Consider the following 22,535-nt stretch of genomic DNA (forward strand, 5'->3'; position numbering starts at 1 on the left):
TACGTTTCCAAGCTTTCGCACACATTCAATGCCTTCTAATCTGGAATTGTATTGGAATTCATCAACACAAAACGTTTAAAATTATAGTTTGAATGAGAGGCATTTTGACAAGTTACTAGAACGTCAGTATCATGTTTTGTGTTTTTTTGTAAACATTACAAGCTAATGGAACTCAAATTCTATTTTGAAAATCCTCCAATTGAAACGGAACCGGAATGTTTACATGAACCAACAGAGGAAGAAAACCGGATACGAGGCAGCAGCGCTTTAAGAACATGCTGACAGGGAGGTGACCTTAGTTATTGTAAACGTATAAACACAAACGAATCGAATAGGTCTTACATTTCAGATTGGTCACAACCGATCTCTTTCATTTTCAACGGAGTATAATTCAATTCATTTCAAAAGATGGCAGAGGCGCATCAGGCACGCATACAGACTGTGGTTGAAGATATGGTGCAGAGCTTAGAGAGGGACCATATCCGCAAAATGCAAGTAGGTGATAAATCACAAATAGACATTTAATGCACTTCTACTATGCATGCAACGGAAAAACCACCCGTTCCACACAGCAGCCACCAGCAGCAATGAATGGATGAATACCTTCACGTGAATCCTCCTTCCATTCAGACAGCAACAACCAACTGAATGAATGAATATCACCTTCACGTGATTCCGACTTCCATCCACACAGCAGCCCCCTTCCCAATGAATTAATGAATATGACCTTCCCATGAATCTAACTTCATGTGTTCATGTGCTTATGTGCATCCTTCCGTCAGGGACTTATGTTCAAATGCAGCGCAGACTGCTGTGACAGGTCGTCGGACTCCATGTCCCAGGTGCACCAGTGTATCGAACACTGTCACACCCCGCTGGCCCAGGCTCAGGGACTTGTGACATCAGAACTCGAGAAATTTCAGGTGAGTGAATTGGTATTGGGGCGGTATCTACATTTCTTAAACATTACAGCGTCACAAGTTAAGAACTATTACAAACTGTTGTTTCGCAGAGAAAATAGACTGTTAAAGTTTGTGTATTTCTTTCCCTGTGTGTCCAGGACCGCCTGGCCAGGTGTACGATGCACTGCAGCGACAAGGCCAAGGACCTGTTTGACTCGGGGGCCAAGGAGCCCGCTGTGAGGGCCCTGATGGACCGCTGCGTCGGCAGCTGCGTGGATGACCACATGAACCTGGTGCCCAGCATGACCCGCAGGCTCAGGGACAACCTGGACGCTATCCCGCAGTGAGGGGGATCCAATATGACCACTGCTGCTGGTTAACTTCAAGTCCAACACAACCTGCATTATGTCTCACTATGAGCTGACTGGTGGGTTACTGAAACTATAGGAAGAAAAATGGGACTTGAAGGTCAGAGGATACCAGTGAACTGGTCGTGGTTACCGTATGCGGTTAAGGAAGAGGTTGTCATTTAAATACATGTTAGAAAAATACTCCCATCACTCTGAGTCCTTTGCTCAGTGACCAGTTGTATTTGTCATCTGTACCTGCCCTGTGAAGTGAAAGTTGAACGTTGTATGGCTTTTTCATTGCATTGAAAAGGTTTCCCCATGTTTTATCTTTGTGTCTGAAGTTATGAGGGAAACGGGTGCTACTTAAATGAGAATACACATCCACATTCATGTTTATTTATTCACTCTTCAATGACAACATATTAAAAATACTGCAAATAAAACTTTCTTAGCCACCTCTTACCTCGACATTCTTTGTGAACAGATATGAGACCTATTTAAGAGTCGACGTCACACATCAGTTAGTATATAAACCGACGACAGAATCATAAAAATGTGCACTCACTGTATAAATATAATTCAGTAATAGAAACAATCACTAATTTCTAGGCTGGTCCTCCTCGTCTCACTGCATGAGCCCAGACTGACGAGGGTACTCCAGAGCCAGGGTTAAGAGAGTCTAATTAGAAGGCTCCTCCTCTTCCTCCTCCTCCCCCTCTTTCTCCTCCTGGTGGACAACGCGTGCTGCGTGCCACGTAGTCCACCAGATTGTGTTTGTCTGTCTGTGTCAGTGTGTGTGTGTCTGGGGGGGGGGGGGGTTTCTGTGTGTAGGAACATTTCTGATCCTGCACAGCCTATATGCTGTGGGCATCAAGAGGTTCCCCGTGTAGGTCTAAATGTTAGGCTGAGGTTAGTGGGCTCAGGCTGGCACACAGGTGTAGGCAGCCAAGTGTTGAGAGAGAGTGGAGGGTTGTGTGGTCCACTTTCACTGGAGTAAGAGTCCGTGGCAAAAACGAAAAGTCCCCCCCACCCCCTCTCCATTTGTGTTATCATTAAGAAGTGAAAATATGATTCACTCACACAATTTAGTTTCACTACACGGCCAGATGTATCCTGGCAGGTTAAAGAAAGGAGGAGGGTAGGAAGAAGTTGTTTATGAAAGTCTTTGGAAGAGGTTTCTCCTTTTTGTTTTTCGTTTTCAGTTGCACACAGATGACGGAGAACAGCAGCGACGTGGAGAACCGGCTTGATTGCTTGCAGATGTGTAGCTCTGCACTGCCCATGACCACATTTCAATCAATTTATGAGCACGCACAGAAAGTACATCCAGATCACCGCTCTGCACTAGCTGTGTGTGTGTGTGTGTGTGTGTGTGTGTGTGTGTGTGTGTGTGTGTGTGTGTGTGTGTGTGTGTGTGTGTGTGTGTGTGTGTGTGTGTGTGTGTGTGTGTGTGTGTGTGTGTGTGTTTGTGTGTTTGCTGTGCGTGTATGTGTCCGTCTGCGAGAGTGGTTGCAGGTGCCAGTATATCTGTCTGCTTGCGTTTGTGTGTGTCTGTGTGTCTGCGTCCATGGATGTGTGTGTGTCTGTGTGTGTGGGTGTGTCTGTCCGTTTGTCTGGTGTTCCAGAGAACTGAGTGGAAATGTTAAAAAAATATTCACATTCTTGCGCTCCCGGGAGAATCTGATGGTATGTAAGAACTACATGAGTACTGTTGTCCTCCTACTAATCAACTCCTACGCCGCACTAATGCACTAGTGACACCAACCTCCCTATCAACTCCAGCTGCTCAGTGATGCACAAGTCACACCAACCTCCCTAACAACTCCTGCTGCTCACTGATGCATTAGTGAAACCAACCTCCCTTCCACTCCTGCTGCTCACTAATGCAACCTAGTGAAACCAACCTCCCTATTGAGTCCTGCTGCTCACTAATGCACCAAAGCATTAGACCAAAGCAGCTTTATATATTTAAATTTCTGCATTAAATGCTTCACCAATACAATGTAAATTATATTGTTGCCCGAGGCTAGGGGAGATATTTTTTTAATTTATTTTGTAATGTTTGTGTGATGTAGGATGTGATGTTTGTTTATGTTTGTATCAAACAACGTTAGGGGAACCATATCATACTAATACTCATTAAGAACTCAATCTGTTTCATGTGCATCTATCTGAGCCTGCATGCAACGCTCCATCGTTCCCTGCAGATACTATGCTGTAGCCTGGCCACCCAATCAGCTTTGGTCTTCCAACCCTTACAACACATCCGAAGGGGAGGAAACCTTTTTGGGGGATCATATAATGCCTCATGGCTCTGATTTGAGCATACATAAGCAACGATGCAATCCCACGTGACCCGCTATGATTTATGAAACGTGGCCCCCGGCTTTGTTGTTCTAATCCAGAGACCATGTTGTCCAAACCCAGACATATTGTCTATACTGTTATGATTGTAATAATCCTTACAATATTACATTTACATTTTACATTTACATTTAGCAGACGCTTTTATCCAAAGCGACTTACAATAAGTACATTTGTCATAAGAAGTGCATCAATATATCGCTGTCGGTACAGAAAGGATGTTCATAGAACCAAGTGCAAGTACCACAATCGCTAGGTTAATCAATTCCCTGTATTACAGACATGATAGCAGCTGCTGCAGTTGCTACACAGTTAAGTGCTACAATACAATACAATACAATACAATACAATACAATACAATACAATACAATACAGTGTACAATGGTGCACAGAAGAGGAAAGGTGGCAATATATTGCAAATGTATGACCACCCTAAAAAATGCAAGCTTCAACACTACAGAAAGCTCACTATATGCCTATTTCATAGGCCTACTGGTGGTCTTCCATTGTATTAGCAGTCTGTTTACTGTTGTCCCTTTGATCTCTGGTTTCTAGCTCTATAGACCTATATCCTGTCAGTACATTAATTGTGCTTGAATGTGCTTTGAATGTTTGACTTGCTTTTGATTATTTGCCATATTTTTCCCTTTAAGAATATTGGACACAACATGTGAGGGGAATCGAATATGCCATATCATTTCTCTTTATAAATGTTTATAATGTATGCTTTGGGAAAAAAAACATGATTTGAAGAATGGCTGCAGCAGCAGAGCCTCTCCTCCATCCTTTCACATTTTAAAGTCTGGTTCATGCATGGAGACACAGTATATCGTGCTTGAAACCAGATGATTCTATTGTGTGCATGAGATTCTGGAGTTCTGTGTGGTTATGCAGCAGCCAACGTGAGGCCAACCACGTCTCCTAAAAAGATGTCCCGGTTGGCTGGACTTAGTGAAACGAAAACCTTTGATTATAGTTTGCAAGCTATGCATTACGCCTTTAGTGTTGACAACAGGGCCGTGTTTTTTTCGGTTTTTATGGGGTCGATTTGGCCAATCCGGCCACATGCGCAACCATTTCAACCTCAATGTAGGTATTTGCGTGGTGTATTGCTCATAGTGCAAACGAGGAGACTAGCGCGATGACTCGCGTACGTTTCCAGACAGCAGCCAAGGAAAGACGTGGACAAATGTTTGGATGGGAGTGGATTTCCAAATAAGAGATAACATTTTGTCCTGGCAGTTATAATCGTGTTTAGATTGTCAGAGTCCACAAATGCAGTTTGGCTCGTGGAAAGCATTTTGGCACAGGAAGTATGGAGTTCATCCAACATTCAGAAGAGCCCTTTTTTTTTTTTTTTATAGATGTTCATTCTTCAACTGTCTCCTAGTAACTAATGTGATGATTTATGCTATTTATTACATTGCATGGGTCTATGTTTTCAGGAGTGTAAAGGCCTAGTCTAGATCACATAGCATGGCACACCAGAACCCCATTTATGCAATTGATAGACATTTAAGATATTACGAAGATGGCTATATAACAAAAAATACCGATGTTTTCTTCTTTTGTCTCTGCAGTTTAATGCAGAGTTTATAATAATCCCTCTGCAGGCCTGTTCTGTAGTACAGTTTAAGGATATATCCTTCTCTCAATAAAACAATGTGAACAGGTATATTCGATGGTTAGGCCCATCAAGACCAACCGGGGAGGCAAACTAAGAATATTTACATTTACATTTAGGGCATTTAGCAGACGCTTTTAACCAAAGCGACTTACAATAAGTACATTTGTCATAAGAAGTGCATCAATATATCGCTGTCGGTACAGAAAGGATGTTCATAGAACCAAGTGCAAGTACAACCATCGCTATGCTAACCAATTCCCCGTATTACAGCAATGATAGCAGCTACTGCAGTTGCTACACAGTTAAGTACTATAATAAGTGAGAGAATATGCAATCTTAAAAAATGGAGTACTTCTCGGCAGCAGACGTGTCTAAAAGGTTCATAGCTGAACTCCTCCCCCCCCCCCCATCCTCCTCCTCCTGCTCTCAAACGGCGCATCTGCAGGCTGAGAACGAACCAAATGAGTTCACATCACAGGTATACATGTAGGCTTTCATATCTGTGAAACTGGCGTTAAAATGATACCCGGTCGACGTTATAAAGTGGAATAACATTCATTTAAAAGTGTCCTGTCAGCAACGTCGCGTTATTTTAACTTCATCATGGGATTACGCATATTTGACACGCTCCTTTACGCGTACGCGCGCATCTTTGTACTTATGTTCCTACTGCATGCTGCCCTATCTCAAAACAGTCCGGATGCAAGGAGGCAAAGCAGTAACCAACAAAGTGCGGCACTTCGGCAGACGTTACAATGGGCGCACAATGGTAATATTTTTAGCCTGCTAAGCCAGGGCTCTCAGTACCAACCGGCGCGCCAAAGGGACGCAGCTAATGACAACCTGCAATCAAGACCTGTCACCATCATTCGCGACGGAGACGCAGCGAGAACCCGAGAGCTGGTTCAGCCCTCCAGCCGCGCGCCTGCTCCGGACTCAGGCAATCCGCTCCCAGCGCGCGGACACGGACGACGCTGGCTTCCACCTCAAGTTCAACGGCGCGTGACACCAGCAGACGACGAACAGCAGCAGCAGCCTGCAGGCGACCTCACGAGGACGCATCCACACAACACGACCAAGAATGACACGAAGGACGCGTCCCTGCCACGGAGAGAGGACATGATGGTCGCCGATGACCCTTATGACCCATACAAGTCCACCGACAGAGATAACCCATACTACAACCACTATGACGCGTACGAGCAGCCCAGACCCCGATCCAGAGGGGGATACGGCACAAGGTACCATCAGTACGGTAAGAATGAGGAAAGGGTCTCCTCATTCATTTTATCCGGTTGGATGTTTATTTGTAACTATTTGTTTATTTGTTTGTGATCCCTCAGGTCTCCCGGACCTTGTGCCAGACCCGTACTACATCCAGTCCTCTGCATATGTGCAGAGGGTCCCCATGTACAACCTGAGATGTGCAGGGGAAGAGAACTGCCTGTCAAGGTAATGTCCTTTGTCATGTATCACCTGTGGGAAAGGAGAGAGAGAGAGAGAGAGAGAGAGAGAGAGAGAGAGAGAGAGAGAGAGAGAGAGAGAGAGAGAGAGAGAGAGAGAGAGAGAGAGAGAGAGAGAGAGAGAGAGAGAGAGAGACTGAGGCAGCGGCAGGGACAGAGGCAGAGGCAGGGACAGAGGCAGAGACAGAGACAAAGAGAGAGAGAGAGAGAGAGAGAGAGAGAGAGAGAGAGAGAGAGAGAGAGAGAGAGAGAGAGAGAGAGAGAGAGAGAGAGAAAGAGAGAGAGAGAGAGGTAGAGAGAGAGAGAGAGAGAGAGAGAGAGAGGTAGAGAGAGAGAGCAAAAACAATACTTCCAAGACTGAAAATGTGCCACCTGGTGTGTTTGTGTTAAGTGACCTCATGTTAGGAGAGAGTCACAGTCTCACCAAAGGTCCGGACAGGGTGGAGCAGTGGAAATCAGAGCACTTTAATTATGGTTTGTTTGCATGGCACGAAAATTGCCTCCGGTAAACTCATTATTGTAAAACCAACCCAAACAACCATTATTCCTTCCTTTCCTCAGTGGGTATCCTCAATGCCTTGCCTTGTGTTTGTGAGTGCAGCTCCGCCTACCGCGGTGACGTCCGGGACTACGACACCCGGATGCTCCTGAGGTTCCCTCAGAGGGTGAAGAACCAGGGGACGGCTGACTTCCTGCCCAGCAGACCGCGCTACTCCTGGGAGTGGCACAGCTGCCATCAGTAAGTACCTTCGGGTCCCTGTCTGTGTTCCTGGGGTTTCTGAGGCTGAAGGGGATGTGGATGAATAGACAGAAGGGTCTGGACTTCTTCTTGAAATATACAATTTCATTGATTGGTTAATTATTACGTCACCTGCATTCTCATTCTTTATCAATTTCTTGAAATTAGTATACCTTAGACTTATGCGTCTCCATAGAGATTCAACTTCATTGTATCTTCATAGTTATTGTAAGTCGCTTCAGATAAAAGCAACAGCTAAATAAATATAATGTAATGTAATGCATGAAAATATGTCAATGTGTAAAAAAAAAGATTTAGCTACTGTGATGCGCGTGCGCATGTGTATGTGTGTGTGTGTGTGTGTGTGTGTGTGTGTGTGTGTGTGTGTGTGTGTGTGTGTGTGTGTGTGTGTGTGTGTGTGTGTGTGTCTGTGTGTGTGTGTGTGTGTGTGTGTGTGTGTGTGTGTGTGTGTGTGTGTTAATCCCAGGCACTACCACAGCATGGATGAGTTCAGCCACTACGAGCTTCTGGACTCCAGCACCCAGCACTCCGTGGCCGAGGGCCACAAGGCCAGCTTCTGCCTGGAGGACACGTCCTGCGACTACGGCTATTACAGGCGCTTCGCCTGCACGTCACACACCCAGGTTAGCACTGAGCTAGCTAGTGCTGTGACTGCACGGCACACTCCCAGGTTAGCCCAGAGATAGCTAGTGCTGTGACTGCACTGTACACACCCAGGTTAGCCCAGAGATAGATAGTGCTATGACTGCACTGTACACTCCCAGGTTAGCCCAGAGATAGTGAGTGCTATGACTGCACTGTACCCACCAAGGTTAGCTCAGAGATAGCTACTGCTTATACTGCACTGTACACACTCAGGCTAGACCTGAGCTAGATACTTATTGGGTGCACTGCACTCTACAAGTTAGCCCAGAACTAGCTGCTGCTTTGATTGCATGGCATTCACACAGGTTAGCACAGAGCTAGCTACTGCTTGGCTGCACTGTACACACCCTTACTTGGCTGCCATTAAAAGATCATCAAGCATTTCAACAGTGAGTCAAACTGTTAGAAAAACAGAAGCTAGAAGCTATTTATTGTTTTAGCAACAAAAACACCCTGATCGAGTATCAGTATGTGAAATGGACGGCGTTTCCTACTGTTTGATTCATTCCTTCTTTTTCTCCCAAATTGCTTGCCCTCTAAATTACAGGGTCTGAGCCCGGGATGCTACGACACTTATAACGCGGACATCGACTGCCAGTGGATCGACATCACAGATGTGAAGCCTGGAAACTTTGTCCTCAAGGTTGGCTGGAGATATCACATGATATCTGGCACTCGTTAATTTGGCAGGGAAGGACTCAGAAGGCCAGTTTAACCCTCTGAAGTACCAGATGTTCCCTGTTCCTCTGCATTTGAACACGCTAGGTCGATCATGTGTTGTGCTATTTGTCATCGCACTGTGTAGGTCAGTGTGAATCCCAGCTATCAGGTGCCAGAGTCTGACTACAGCAACAATGTGGTGCGCTGCGACGTCCGCTACACCGGGAACTACGCCTACGTTTCCGGCTGCCACATATCTCCGTAAGTGGAGTCTAGTACAAAGTGAAAAGATAGCCTGTGCTGAGGTATGGCCCCGGTAACTCGTTATTATAGTCGTGTTTATTTTTCTTTCTTTTTTTTAGGTATTAGGAAATGGCATTAAGATCATCTGTGGGCATCAGAAGGCTGCATCACAAAGGGAAATGGAATGGAGATAATTGGGTTACTCTATACTGTTTCTTTTCAAGCTTCACATTAAAGTTAAATGAATCAAACTTTCGTTTAATGTATCAATTTATGTAGGGTAGGGTTTTTCATAAAGTTATTGAATGTTAATAATTGATTTAATCAACATTTCTCCCCAGGCAGATTTGTATTCCAAGCATAGTACATGAATGCCCATTTTATTTTGTATTAAAGTGTTTTATGAACATATTGCTCTTGTTTACATTGTACTGATTCCCCGCATGACTTGCAACTTCTTCTACACATAAAAATGGTCAAAGTGAACTTGTATTGCCATTTTTTTTCCCAAAAGAGAATCAGGTTTGAGCGTTGATCAGTAAATACCTAAATCAATCAATATTTATATGACAAACTACGGAAGATGTATTTCTTATATTTATAAACAAGAGATACTTTTATTTTGGTGAAAATGTTCTTGAATAAAAGGTTGGATTAACATTGTGTTTTTAAATAATAAATTATAAACACGCACAGGCGCACACTCACACACACACACACACACACACACACACACACACACACACACACACACACACACACACACACACACACACACACACACACACACACACACACACACACACCTACAATTTAATGAATATATTATAATTATGTTAAATACTACTGATTTCAATTTCAAAAAAAAAATATATATATATATATATATATATATATATCATATTATATTTGATCATTTTGTGCAATAGTAATTAGCCCATAAAATCTTCAAATTGATCCTCACTTGTACCGATATACTCCTTACCACTGGGCGGCAGTACACAGGATTTAGTGAGTTCGTTTATTTCATGCGTTTTGAGGTGAACTCAGGGAGAGCGAAGTAATCAGTGTAATCATCAGCTGTACATACCAGCAGCATCAGACAGCTAGATAACATCCTCCTCAATATGCCCCCCATCAGAGTGTCTATCCCGTCGTTCCGCTCCGAGATCAGCTCCCTGGAGAAGGGATACACGGTAAGATGTTCTCAAGCTCTCTCATCGCTTCATTCTTGACCTCTGGTTAAGTTGCGCTAGATCTTATAAACATCACATTATATGACTCATATGGGACATAAGTATGTCTGTTAAAATAACGGTGGCTCAAATATATAAATAATGCCTCTGTTTAACAATGGTGTTGTATTGATCTATTTGTTATACAATCCAGCCTATGTTTACGACTATTTACCACTTCCCAACCAAAACAGATCTACTGGGAAAATAAACACATTATTACATTGAGGAGGTCGAACATTCCCTACATTCTTTAAATGTCTGTAATTTCCTCGTTTGGACACCTAGTGGATCATCACTGTGAAGACATAATTTGCCATATAGTTTACAACTGATGAATGACATACGAATGTATTGAATATGCAATGAGCTGTCAGTGATAGCCTCGAACAGCAATACAACTTGAATACCCCTAGTCTGTTTTGTAACAAAATATTCTGTTAGCACCCACAGGCTGTTGATATGTTATCTGATCAAACTTGTTTTATAATTTGTTATGTACTCTATCTAGAAGATGTGATTCACTTCAGTAGGAAGTCAAATGCAGAAAGATGCTTCCTCTTAATAAATTAGCTGACATAAGCAAGTAGTGTCCATGTACTGGCTATGAACATTACTGACCATGTAACATTTCTGACCAGTTGTGGTCAGTTTGTTCCTACATAGCCTATGCTTTCAGGCTAACTCTTGAAAGAGACTCTCTTAAGCCTTATACGAATATTGTGGAATTATGTCATTATTAAACATAATAAAATGTCTTTGTTCCTCTTGTAGGTATTTAAAATCGATGTTTTGATGAATGGCCGACAGCATGCCATTGAGAAACGCTACAGTGAATTTCACGCCCTTCATAAAATGGTACAGTTGGATGTATTAAACATTTTGCTCAAAACGCATATAGTTAGTTACAAACAGTCCCCAATGAATCCTTTGATGAGACGTAGATTCACACATACTGCGTCCACAGTGGTCTACCACTAGATCAAAGGTCATAACATTAGACTTCCTGGGTTAGGATTCACTTCAATTTGCATTTGTCACTAATGGATTCAGAGCTTATTAGGGTTAGATATAGCTTTTTATGTGTTTGTAAATAGATCAACAAACATTATTTGCATACACAGTGATTACTGGGGAGTCTTCATGGGTATTTGCACTATTTATTTGTGTTTGTAATGGGTCCCGCTGTCTGTCCACCACCGCCACAGCTTAAGAAGAGCATCAAACCACCGGAGGTGCCTTCTAAACATGTGAGGAACTGGGTTCCTAAGGTTTTGGAGCAGAGGAGACATGGCCTGGAGCTCTATTTACAGGTGTGGCTCAGTGCACTGTGCTTTATCTAACAAATACTATTAAGGCACCTATTTGAGGCCTTATGATTATTATTAATAATAATATTATTATGTTATTATTATTAATATTACTGTTATTTAAGTATTATAATTGTATTAGTACAATTATGTTAGTGCTCCGCAATAATCAGACGTTAAAATGTTATTGTTTTTATAGTTATGATAGGGATATTATAGCATAAATGGCTGTACAAGTGTACCTTTTTAAGGATAGGTCTTAAAATGGAATTATTACATCAAATTGTACCTGTGACGATACTAATGTGATTGGGTTGTCACTATAAAGGCCCACTCTTGGATTTGATTTTGTAGCTGTACACTTACTGATAATCAAAAGTATGACTGATAAGACAGTATTATTAAATGTACAGCGCTATCTGAGCTGTAGCTGAGGGTTGAGGTTGAGATATGTTTGTGTGTTATCTCCGCTAACTCACGACTCCTACCTTGGGGAGAACAACACAGTGCTGCTTTCCTTCTGGTTACATCTAGTGTAATTTTTGTTCTGTGACTTTCTTCTATTCTGCAGACTATAATCATGGAGAATGAAGTTCTTCCAAAGATATTCCTGGATTTCTTAAATATAAGGCATTTTCCCTCAGTGCCGAAAACAGAAAGCTGTGGGTGAGTTGGAACCGGTTCTGTGTTCAAAGAGTTCAGAATTTCACAGACGCTGTCCAGAAGCCCTAACCTCCATCTGAACCCGTCTCTCTGTCCCTCCTTAGGTCATTTGAAACCGATTCTGATGAACTGAGGTAACCATTTAGATGTTACCGTATACATCTCAGTTACCGTACAAAAGCTTGTACGGTAACTGAAAGACAAAACATACAATAATGTTATAATCTAGCAATATTAGTGTCTCATCCTTCTGCTGTGTTTTTAAAGCCTTAATCGTTGTTTGCTAATCTGGCATCCACCTACTACACACACACACACACACACGGGACGCATACTCACACTCAGAGCCAGTGAGTGGGCAGGTTTTATTTACTTACTGTCTCACTGTCTGTACATCTCGCTCTCTGTCCCTCTCTCTCAGTAAACTAACTCACCAGCCAGTCATGCTTTACCTGAGGGACCCCTACCTTTTCCCCACCGCCCACGGTACGGCCTCTTCTCCCTTCTGTTCACAGTTATTACCACAGTTATGATGATAAAGCATTATACTGTATGCTCTCTTTGGTCAATTTCTATTCCAGATAGCTGTTCCTTTTTGTTATGGTCATTATTATATATGTAAGAAGTATAGTGTTATCACTTTTAACTTGTATTCCTTCTGTAATAATAGCTGGTTTATATGAGGACTTAATTTGAAAGACCCTTTTGTTCTCTGTTGTAGATACGTTTGCGAACGTGGTGAGCGAGGGGGTCATACACGGGGTGTTTTACCCTGACCTGCAGCCCAGGTAGGATCCTGGCCCCCTGTGTGTCGAAAACACCTGTTACTACAAAGGGATTACTACGTTTGTGTGTGTCTGTGTGTGCGTGTGTGCGTGTGATGTGTAAAGACACATGACCCTCATTTATGATCACTTCCATTAAGTGTACCACTAGGTACCTCTGCATAAGGGTGTGAAAGAAACAAGAATGCAGTGGTGAAACAGCGGCAGGTAGGCCTATACCTCATCTACATTTGACCTACTTTAGAGTTAAGAAAGGCAGAATCTTTTTATCCTAAAAAACAGCATCTACATATTTCCTTCACCATTTTTGAAGAGCAGTGAAACTAAATAATGAAAGAGATTATTTATTTCTTATTAAATTAATACATAAAACAATATGGTCAGGGGATTAGGTTAAACTTCCCCTGCTCGGTATTGCTGAGTGACTATCAGGTTTTAACACTAAACCTGGGCTTCCCTAAAATGCAAACAAACAAAGCTGTGTTTTTTCTAAACCTAAGGAGCCTAGATATTATGTCAATGTTTGTACAGTTAAGTTCCATGGACAATGACAACACAAAGCTCCATTAGGCAGCAGAACCCAGAAGGTGAAGCTCCATCATGAGGTCACATTGGTGGGTGTTCATCACAACAGGCCTGATATTGGCAGCATGTATCGCAACGGTCGATCCATTGTTGATCCATCGTGTTGCTTTGTGTTCAATATGAAGAAGGTCATGTAGTAATAACAAGGTGCAGGGACAAAGGGTATAATAATGTATAATGTATATTATGATGATATAATAATGTTTATTACAATGGATTAAAGTCCTGAAAGGACAACAATGTTTGAAGACAGAAAACCAGCTAGGATAACTAGTTTTGATATTATTCATCAGAGATGAAATTTAGCACTCTAAACTGTCTTTGCAAAATACCTTCTATGAATCACTGTCTTAATCTTTCCATGTAGTGTCTTAAAATAAATTGGTGTTTTAAATCAAATCAGAAAATATTAACAAAAAGCATGGCACATGGCTGGCATTAATGGTTCATGTTTAACTTGCTCTGTTGCAGCCTAGATGTGATTTATCTTCTCCATGCAGGGCTCCTAACGTCCCTGTAAGGTTTGGGTCGTAGTTTAACACTAAAGGCCGCAGCAGTGGACCTGTTGATGCATGCTCGCTCGCTGCGGTCATATTTATTCCACAGGGTTGATGTCAGAACCTCAGCTTGTATGTGGGCGTCTTAATAATCTTAAACATTTGTTTTTATAAACGAGGATCATGATGAGTCTTGCATATTCGGGACAGGATAAACGTGTACTGTATGAAGGGTTAAACGGAAAATGGTCAGTGTAGACATCGTGTTGATACTGACATGTAACATTGTATACTATGTAACATAGTGTCCGCTTATTTTTTCATGAGAGCGACTGAATATTTTTGCAATTCATTGTTTAAAATTTCACATGAAGTATTCTTTTTTTTTTTCATTCTGTGCCTTTTTTATTTTCATAATCCTGGCCAACATGAAAGCGTGCATATTGTGAATCTCACATGACGTATTCAATAAAAGAATACATTGCACTTACATTAATACTGTAATTTAAATTCGTACCTAAGGCATTAACAATATTCCATGAAGTGTATTGATTTTAAAATAGCAGGTAACTGTCAGAATGGCCCGACACCACAGAACAATGATACAAGCGTGTAGATCTATATTTAAAGTGTTATTTATACCGCGGCTGTTGTGTGTTCTGACTGTAGGATAATTGTCACTTGTGCCATAATGGATCATATAAATAACACTGTGGATGGTACTGTAGCACTTTAGGATGGCCGATCTGGAAGCTATCAAACTCACACCAATAAAGCTCATTGATTTCACTAGCTCCTCTTCTTTCTGATTGGTTGACCTGGAATGAATGCATGTCATGACTGGCTGTGTTTCCATACAGGCTTTACTTACTAAATATAGGTTCTGTGTTTTTAAGTGGATAATCATGCAATCCCTGAAAATAATGGCCATAGGATTCTATGGAATATCCAAGCTCACCTGAATTTATTTACACTCAGAGTTGCATCAGAATTTCACATGGATACTGAATATAGTTCTTGCATATCTTTATCCTTTCGTCACTGTATTGCTTGGTGTTCGTACCTTTTAGGAAGTATAGATGAGAGGTAGGTACATCAAACTTATTTATTATTTAAAAAGTACATATAAAACATGATGTCAGTACCAACTGTTATCGCCAAGCGTAAAGAATTTTTTCACATTAGTGGATTCTCAAATGCCTCACAGGAGGTCAAGACGTCCCTAAAAAACATCTGTTACACTTCAGATAAAATATGGTTTGAGAAAAAATACCAGGCAAGTAAAGAAGCATAATTTGATTAACATTCTGATTAAAGCATAACTCAAACTGGTCCTTTCATTGTAAACGATTGTAACAAAATACTGTCTTAAAAAAACCCATCTGATGCAGGACGTGTTATATTACAGGTCAATTTAAATACTTTCAATTGCTGAGCAGTTAATGCTCCCGCCATAGTAACAGTCCGTTAGAAAGATTATCCATATCCTTTTGTTCACGCAATCCTTCCTTCCTCTGTTGGCTGGGACTTCTCGGGATCTTATCTATTGGTCCTAAAGCTCTCCATGTCCCGCCTCCTCCTTGAGAGGTCCGTCCTGATTGGCTTCCTGCAGAGGTTCCTTCATGTTGGCGAAGGCCACCTCCCTGGTCAGCTGGTCCACTGGAGGAAGACCAAACGCTAGGTTGCGCAGTGCAATGGCCGTCATCAGAAACCTGAGATAGAAAACACAGAAGAGTGAATTGTGTGCTAGACACGACTAGTCGAGTGGCTGGGTTGGTCGACTCCCAGAGAAGTGGTTGTGGGTTCAACTATTTGATACTTTAGCTAGTATCAAATAGCTATGGTAGATGGTTGGACTCGCCCTCGTCTCAACATGTAGTACATCCTCTCTGAGTGACACGCCCTCGTCTCAGCAGGTAGTACTTCCTGTCTGAGTGACTCACCCTCTTCTGAGCAGGTAGTACTTCCTGTATGAGTGACTCACCCTCGTCTCAGCAGGTAGTACTTCCTGTCTGAGTGACTCACCCTCTTCTGAGCAGGTAGTACCTCCTGTCTGAGTGACTCACCCTCTTCTGAGCAGGTAGTACTTCCTGTCTGAGTGACTCACCCTCGTCTCAGCAGGTAGTACTTCCTGTCTGAGTGACTCACCCTCGTCTCAGCAGGTAGTACTTCCTGTCTGAGTGACTCACCCTCGTCTCAGCAGGTAGTACTTCCTGTCTGAGTGACTCACCCTCTTCTGAGCAGGTAGTACTTCCTGTCTGAGTGACTCACCCTCTTCTGAGCAGGTAGTACTTCCTGTCTGAGTGACTCACCCTCTTCTGAGCAGGTAGTACTTCCTGTCTGAGTGACTCACCCTCTTCTGAGCAGGTAGTACTTCTTGACGGTGAAGCGGTTGAGGCGCTCCATCACGTTGGCTTCCCTGCGTTTCTTCACCTCCTTCATGCGCCGCTGCCTCCTCAGGAACAGCTGGACGACGGGGTCCGTGGCATTGACCTCTGACCCTTGGTCGTCTGTGGCGATGAGCGGCAGCAGCTCTGGGGGGAGGGGCTCCGTTTCTGATCGGGAGAGGACAGTTTAGTGCACACGAACCTCATCTCTGCTGGACAGCCGAGTATCAGGGGTCAACCTTTTTTCGTTTCTGGTTCCTAATTTTTAGATTGTCCTTCGTACTGTCGTTTCTTCTTATATTAGTTTGTTACATTTATCATATGACCATAAGAAAACGCAGAAAAAATGGCTAAATTAAAATGTCTGTTATAATCAGAGACCATAAATTGAGGTTTAAATTAGAATTTACCAAAAAAAAGTAACACCATTTTGCTCTATGCATAAGTTGTATCAGGTGTTGAAATATCTGCAATACACTTTTTCACCTTTGTAATTCTAGTCATCGACTTTGTCAGGGGAATATCAGATAGACCTACTCTTTGATAACGGCCATAGATAAATAGCCCAGCCTTTTCAACACCAGTCACTGTTTAGACTTTGGAGTCTGAAGTCACATGACGTGTCCTATCTGATTCCCTCCCTCTCACCCGTGCCGTTGCGGACACGCTCCTGGATCCCCAGCAGCCTGGTGAAGTTCTGCTGCAGCGCCGCCTCCGTGGTGTTCACGTAGACGTACATGTAGCAGGACGGGCCCTCGGACACCGTGTACACCTTGTGGTAGGCGCCGTGGGGTAGCTACAGAAAGACAGACTTTTTTGTTTTACTTAAGCTGACGTAAGCTTTCTGCCAAGTGTTTTGGTCATGGAGTGAAGCTGGGGGCTCTGGAGGCTCCTCTGAGGTACCTTCATCTGCTGGCCGGTCTCCAGGGTGTAGTTCTTGTTTTCCTCGGTGATCTCCACGGTGACCTGACCCTGGAGGACCTGCACACTGGTGTTGCCCAGGTCTTCACTCACAAAGTTCTCTAGGTGGAGGCCTACAGGATGTGGGAATAACAAGGCCTTCTGATTTATGTGACGGGTTTCCACACAGGACAACACGTAGGAAAATGTTGTATTTGTTAAGAGTGAGAGGGAAGATTTAGTTTTGTTTATCAGAGTCTTTCGGAAAAATTGTAATCACTGTTAAAGTGATATTTCAAATCGGTGTGTCTAAAGAGTGCACAAACAGCCTCTCTATCATCCAATCAGAGAACCAGATCTTCCTGAAGCCTCCAATACGAGGACCACAGGTAGCTCTCCGACGTCACATGTCATCACTAGCTGAACGTGGTACAGCTTGTGTCGCACCACGGCCACACACCTGGGAAGTCAGCGATGAACACGATCTCCGTCTGGTTGTCCAGACTGCTCTCGATCTCCTGGAACTTGGTCCTCCAGGGGGACAGGTCCACCAGCAGGGGCATCAGCCAGGGGTTCGGACGGAACGGAGACCAATCGGCTTTCACGATGTCCACGCGCGGGTCAAAGATCCTTCCAGAACCCAGAAAAAGAATAACATGACATATCCAACCATATGGGATTAATTAAATGATTTCATCCTTACCATGACACGGCAAGGTTAGTATGAAATTATTAAATGAATCACTTGACTGCAAGTCTTCATTTATTTGACATACCTTTGCTGGAAGCGCTCATTGATGGAGACCCAGATGTCAAAGTATATCTCTGGCTCGGTGATGTTGTAACGGGGCAGGTTCGCACTGAGGCAGACGGCGTACTGTTTCAGCATGTCCCCGTGGTCCTTCCAGCGCCGGCTGTGAGTGAATACCTAGGGGATCACATGACGAGGTTCATGACACCACACAGAGGGGGGGGGTTGACCGCTCACGTCAGGTGTGTGTAAGGGCGTGGCGTGGAGTCACTCACCCCGGGGTTGAGGTATCCGACCTCTCCCGTCGTTCCGTCTTTGTACGTGATCTTGACGTGCTGGTGACTGCGCGAGTGCACCATCATGTCCCAGGAGTAGCCGTACAAGCCGTTGGTCCAGTTGTTGTAGCCCTAGGAACAGGAAGGACTTTGTTTAAAACCTGCAGTATCGCATACATGTATCCAGATTTTGCCTCTGAAATTATATCTCTGAACGAAAGCGATGGCTTGGGTGTTGTTCATTCACTTGAATTTGATGTAACATTCAGTTGTTTTCAATGCATGCAACTCGATTCAAATGTTCATTATATAAGCGGTGTTGCGGACGTGGTTGATGACTAAGCCAGACTCTGCTACTGTTTGCTCTCGGGGTTCACTGACCACGTTGATCCTGATTGAGCAACTATATCTGGTGGATTACAAAAGGACTTGCCCTTTATGGAAGTTAAATAAATCACATTGATCAAATAGGATTACTGTAATCTACTTTGATCTGTACATCACACATAAGTATTGTATATCACACATAAATACTACTTTTGTTAACATGTCATTAAGAAACATTAAGAATGAGGTCAGACATTGGTAATGGGACCACAGGACATCTACCACCTGACAACTAGTGGCCTATCTTGTCTGAATAAAAAGAAACTGAACCCTTAAAGAGAGGCAGATTTACCTGTGTGATAAAGTGGGAGTAAGGCAGGAAGAACTGTTCCACCACGTAGATAAATGCAAAGACGGTGGCCAGCTTGTGTCTAAACCTGGGCTGGGAGACTTTGGGGGTGGTGTTGGAGGACGGGGTCTTAGGGGCCTTCTTGCCGCCCTTCTGGACCTCTGGATAAACGCAAGAGCTGCTGGGCTGGGGCCCCGGGGCCGTGATGGGCAGTAAGACCCACAGGGGCGCCGGGAAGCGGGCGAAGAATCTCCGGGGCCAGTCGGGGTAGCAGAAGAGAGGGCTGGTGGCCAGCATGGTGTAGGCAAACATTCCTGTGAAGAGGTCAGGGTTCAGAGGTGCAACAGGGGCACATTGACTTTAGCGCAAAACCAATGGTTCATTTTTATTAGATATGGGGGATGTGGTGTGACAACCTGCTCCAACGGCTGTCAAAGTGTGATGACAAACATGATGCATTACTCTGCTACTGCAACGAATTCATGTTTGGATCCATCATTTGTTAAATTATTGTAGCAATTGAGTCATCTGTAGACTTCCAAATGAGACAAAAAAACGAAATGTTTTCAGTTTTTGTATGGAATATCCACATGTGATATGGATGTTGAATAAATGCTGTACAGGTCTTAAAAGTAAGCAGGAACTTTGACTATCAAGTATAAGACAACTTTATGAGGCAAGCCGAAATTCCTCGACATAAGTAACAAATCGGTACAGCAGTGATTGATTGAACCAACTTCCGGACACCAATATCATCAGCCAATCAATATCATGAATTGATCCATGAGAAAGTCGTACGTACTCACCGATGCTGAAGAGCTGAGAGTTCATGCAGTGGAAGTAGGAGACGAAGACGATGCCGAACGGCCGCGTGGCGTCGAAGAACAGGAGGTACCCCGCCGTGAGGTCGAGGGCCAGGCCTCCTCCGTGCACCACCAGCAGACTGACCTGGTCCACCGACAGGATCATCCTGAGCAGGAGAGACATCGGGATGAGACACGAGGGGCCTCCTAGGAGCAGGAGACGTCAAGCGTGTGAACAATATACGCACTGGAAGGGCTCAAACAGCCAGTGATGCGCCAGATAGGACATGGAGTATCCCTCCACCCAGTCTGCGTCCAACTTCTTGATGCCAGCGATGAAATACACAATAAATATCTGCAAGGAATTGTAAACATTTATAACCATTAGTGAAACGGAATGAAGTCACTCGGGACTGCCGACTTGTGTAATGAAAGACTACTACTACAATGCTACTTTAACAAATATGTCATGCCATTCATTCATTTGAAATCAAAATCAAGAAGGATCCGGACCTGTACTCTCAGGAGGGTGTAGTTCCAGAGCGGGACGTCAGCATTCCTCTTCTTGGGTTTCATCAAACCATCAAGTGACCTACAAAAAAAAAAATATCCAAAAATAGTTTCAACAAATATAGTAACGAAATACAAACGTATGAACAATAGAGAATATATCTTTATACATTTATATAATAGATATTTACCAATATCTATTTGCATCCATGAGTGTGAGTTGGAATCCGATCAGGCCGTAGAGATAGGAGTGGTTGTTCCAGGCGGTTTTGTCCAGAAAGAAGACGTACCAGTATGTGGAGATGAACATGAGGCAAGACAGCCGGTAGAAAAGACCCAGCATGATCCCAACAGAACCTTACAGAGAGATGCAAATGAGAGCCATGTTATAATCCAAGACGTAAAAACTCAAAAAAGAAACTTCTACTACTAGAAATGACTAAAGAAAGCATCCAAAGACACATACTTTTGAGATGCACCAATCTTGAGCATATTTGTGTAAAGAAAACAACAGCACGAGGATTAGAGGTCGGAGCAGTTCTTATGCCCCTCTCTGTCAGTTCAAACAGAAACATAACCCTCCATTGAACCCACCCAACAACATGACCACATAGACCAGGTACATCCAGTCCATGGGCAGCGGCTCCAGGGAGCTGAAGAGGGGGAAGCGGCAGATGGGGGCCCCGTCCAGGTACTTGTAGTCCAGGTGACTGAGGCCCCTCTCCTGGGTGATGTCGATGGCCATCAGCATCCCTGAGGGGAAGACATGTGGAGCTTCAGCATGGTGGCTCTGCCCACAATGCACCAGTAACAACAGAGACCACGATGCCATCGCCTTGGAGAGATACAGGTTGGATTACAAACAGCTGTCCTAATGGTATAGGGGGCAATTTCTTCTCCCTTTTCACCTACTTAATGTCAGAAATGCACATTAAATATAAGGGAAAACAGGAAGTATTGTATTTGTATTTGTATATGTATTTTTATTTGTATTTTGTATTTGTATTTATATTTTTAAAACAAGCCGTTAAATTGTGCACCACTTGTGGTATAGCTTCTTCCTAAAATGTATTTAAAGTCAATAATACACCGTAACAACAAGCAAAAACAGATGGGAGAAGATGGGAGGAACATTCCTCCAACCTCTCTACCAATTAGAGTATTTAAAGAGCAGGAAGCCCTAATAATAAGGCACAAGAGATTCTGAAGAGAGTCCAGTGGGCGCCCTTTAGCAACTAAGAGACTAGGAAAAACAGTATTCTCTCGTCTGAGGGAAGACAAATACCTTTGGGCTTCAATTCTTGCCAGTACAATCCAAAGTGAGGCATGGTCTAGTATGGAATGGACTACTAGGAGACTAGTGTGCAAAAATCTGCAAAGTACAGTGAGACCTTTGATGAAATAAGAAGCCTGAAAGTCACTGCATGACCCAAGTACAAAGCCCAGACTCCGACCCATGGAAATAGCTATGCAATACGCTTATCCGTGTATCTGCTTTGGTTAGGTTACTAAAAGCTATTATTGCCAGTTCTGCCAGTACGAAACACTCAAACTAGAAGCTTACCAAACATGCAGCGGAAAATGCCCAACGCTGCAGGGTCGGTGGGGCGGTTCAGGAGGCACACGATGCGGTGCCAGGAAGAGAAGTCCTCCTTTTCAAACCCAAATATACGTTTCATTCTTCCTTCTGGTGGCTTGACGGCCTGTGCGGTCGTATCCTCTACCGGTTCGTCTTCATTTCCAGACCCGGAGGTTAGGTCAGCAGACTGCACACCTACAACACCGCGGTAACACTGGGCTGTGACATACTTTTCAATACAGGTCAGATATCTGCACGTTATCAAATCAACATAGTGATACTTTTATAATAACAATGTAATTCATGCATAGTATTAACGGGCAATAACAAACAAAACAAAATGCTGCTCACACAACCACACAACAAGCCATTACTCATAATAACTACCTGCGCCCTCGCCCCTGGCCTCCATAACTGATGTTTTTGTAAACAAGCTGGAGGATATTAACTGAATTTCAGGACAGGGACTTCAGCACCCGCTTCCCCTTCACCAGGTAGTGAGCTGAGCTCCTGGTGGTCAACCACCTACGTGTCACAGTGAACGAACACACGGGACAGTCAACAG

The 22,535-nt window shown here is 43.4% G+C and overlaps 4 protein-coding genes across 5 annotated transcripts; 3 read left to right on the forward strand and 1 right to left on the reverse strand.

Annotated features, from left to right (window-relative positions):
- Window positions 1–210: 210 nt before the first annotated feature.
- fam136a (family with sequence similarity 136 member A) lies at window positions 211–1,714 on the forward strand. Its single transcript, XM_060050309.1, has 3 exons — window positions 211–495; window positions 783–923; window positions 1,061–1,714. The coding sequence occupies exons 1-3, from the start codon at window positions 409–411 to the stop codon at window positions 1,247–1,249; spliced, it is 417 nt and encodes a 138-aa protein (XP_059906292.1). The 5' UTR covers window positions 211–408; the 3' UTR covers window positions 1,250–1,714.
- Window positions 1,715–5,671: 3,957 nt separating this feature from the next.
- On the forward strand, window positions 5,672–9,500 carry loxa (lysyl oxidase a). Of its 2 annotated transcripts, XM_060050310.1 has the most exons (7): window positions 5,672–6,498; window positions 6,587–6,695; window positions 7,308–7,445; window positions 7,933–8,089; window positions 8,659–8,754; window positions 8,917–9,032; window positions 9,134–9,500. In XM_060050310.1, the coding sequence occupies exons 1-7, from the start codon at window positions 5,847–5,849 to the stop codon at window positions 9,138–9,140; spliced, it is 1,275 nt and encodes a 424-aa protein (XP_059906293.1). In that variant the 5' UTR covers window positions 5,672–5,846; the 3' UTR covers window positions 9,141–9,500. The 2 variants fall into 2 exon arrangements, with proteins under 2 accessions (XP_059906293.1, XP_059906294.1); XM_060050311.1 differs by lacking the exon at window positions 9,134–9,500 and having other exon boundaries at window positions 8,917–9,036.
- A 514-nt stretch (window positions 9,501–10,014) lies between these two features.
- snx24 (sorting nexin 24) lies at window positions 10,015–14,878 on the forward strand. The gene is made up of 7 exons (XM_060050316.1): window positions 10,015–10,210; window positions 11,024–11,107; window positions 11,458–11,562; window positions 12,131–12,225; window positions 12,327–12,356; window positions 12,644–12,708; window positions 12,944–14,878. The coding sequence occupies exons 1-7, from the start codon at window positions 10,142–10,144 to the stop codon at window positions 13,012–13,014; spliced, it is 519 nt and encodes a 172-aa protein (XP_059906299.1). The 5' UTR covers window positions 10,015–10,141; the 3' UTR covers window positions 13,015–14,878.
- Window positions 14,879–15,180: 302 nt separating this feature from the next.
- On the reverse strand, window positions 15,181–22,530 carry ggcx (gamma-glutamyl carboxylase). The gene is made up of 15 exons (XM_060050313.1): window positions 22,358–22,530; window positions 21,956–22,165; window positions 20,986–21,144; window positions 20,583–20,748; window positions 20,395–20,473; window positions 20,130–20,236; window positions 19,885–20,048; window positions 19,082–19,392; window positions 18,403–18,534; window positions 18,153–18,304; window positions 17,837–18,006; window positions 17,380–17,510; window positions 17,125–17,272; window positions 16,443–16,644; window positions 15,181–15,801 (listed from the first exon to the last, which is right to left on the reverse strand). The coding sequence occupies exons 1-15, from the start codon at window positions 22,380–22,382 to the stop codon at window positions 15,642–15,644; spliced, it is 2,316 nt and encodes a 771-aa protein (XP_059906296.1). The 5' UTR covers window positions 22,383–22,530; the 3' UTR covers window positions 15,181–15,641.
- Window positions 22,531–22,535: the final 5 nt, after the last annotated feature.

Source organism: Gadus macrocephalus, chromosome 4 (genome assembly GCF_031168955.1).
Source record: "Gadus macrocephalus chromosome 4, ASM3116895v1".
Taxonomy (NCBI): domain Eukaryota; kingdom Metazoa; phylum Chordata; class Actinopteri; order Gadiformes; family Gadidae; genus Gadus; species Gadus macrocephalus.

Excerpts from the sequence above, each read along its gene's own strand:
- fam136a (XM_060050309.1), top strand. The coding sequence starts at position 409 with ATGGCAGAGGCGCATCAGGCACGCATACAGACTGTGGTTGAAGATATG. Across the intron at positions 496-782 it reads ACCATATCCGCAAAATGCAA|GGACTTATGTTCAAATGCAG; the intron begins GTAGGTGATAAA and ends TCCTTCCGTCAG. Across the intron at positions 924-1,060 it reads CAGAACTCGAGAAATTTCAG|GACCGCCTGGCCAGGTGTAC; the intron begins GTGAGTGAATTG and ends CTGTGTGTCCAG.
- ggcx (XM_060050313.1), bottom strand. The coding sequence starts at position 22,382 with ATGGAGGCCAGGGGCGAGGGCGCAG. Across the intron at positions 20,749-20,985 it reads CTATGTGGTCATGTTGTTGG|GTTCTGTTGGGATCATGCTG; the intron begins GTGGGTTCAATG and ends TCTCTCTGTAAG. Across the intron at positions 19,393-19,884 it reads CTCTCAGCTCTTCAGCATCG|GAATGTTTGCCTACACCATG; the intron begins GTGAGTACGTAC and ends ACCTCTTCACAG.
- loxa (XM_060050310.1), top strand. The coding sequence starts at position 5,847 with ATGGGATTACGCATATTTGACACGCTCCTTTACGCGTACGCGCGCATC. Across the intron at positions 7,446-7,932 it reads GAGTGGCACAGCTGCCATCA|GCACTACCACAGCATGGATG; the intron begins GTAAGTACCTTC and ends TGTTAATCCCAG. Across the intron at positions 8,090-8,658 it reads CCTGCACGTCACACACCCAG|GGTCTGAGCCCGGGATGCTA; the intron begins GTTAGCACTGAG and ends TCTAAATTACAG.
- snx24 (XM_060050316.1), top strand. The coding sequence starts at position 10,142 with ATGCCCCCCATCAGAGTGTCTATCCCGTCGTTCCGCTCCGAGATCAGC. Across the intron at positions 11,563-12,130 it reads GCCTGGAGCTCTATTTACAG|ACTATAATCATGGAGAATGA; the intron begins GTGTGGCTCAGT and ends TCTATTCTGCAG. Across the intron at positions 12,709-12,943 it reads CCTTTTCCCCACCGCCCACG|ATACGTTTGCGAACGTGGTG; the intron begins GTACGGCCTCTT and ends TCTCTGTTGTAG.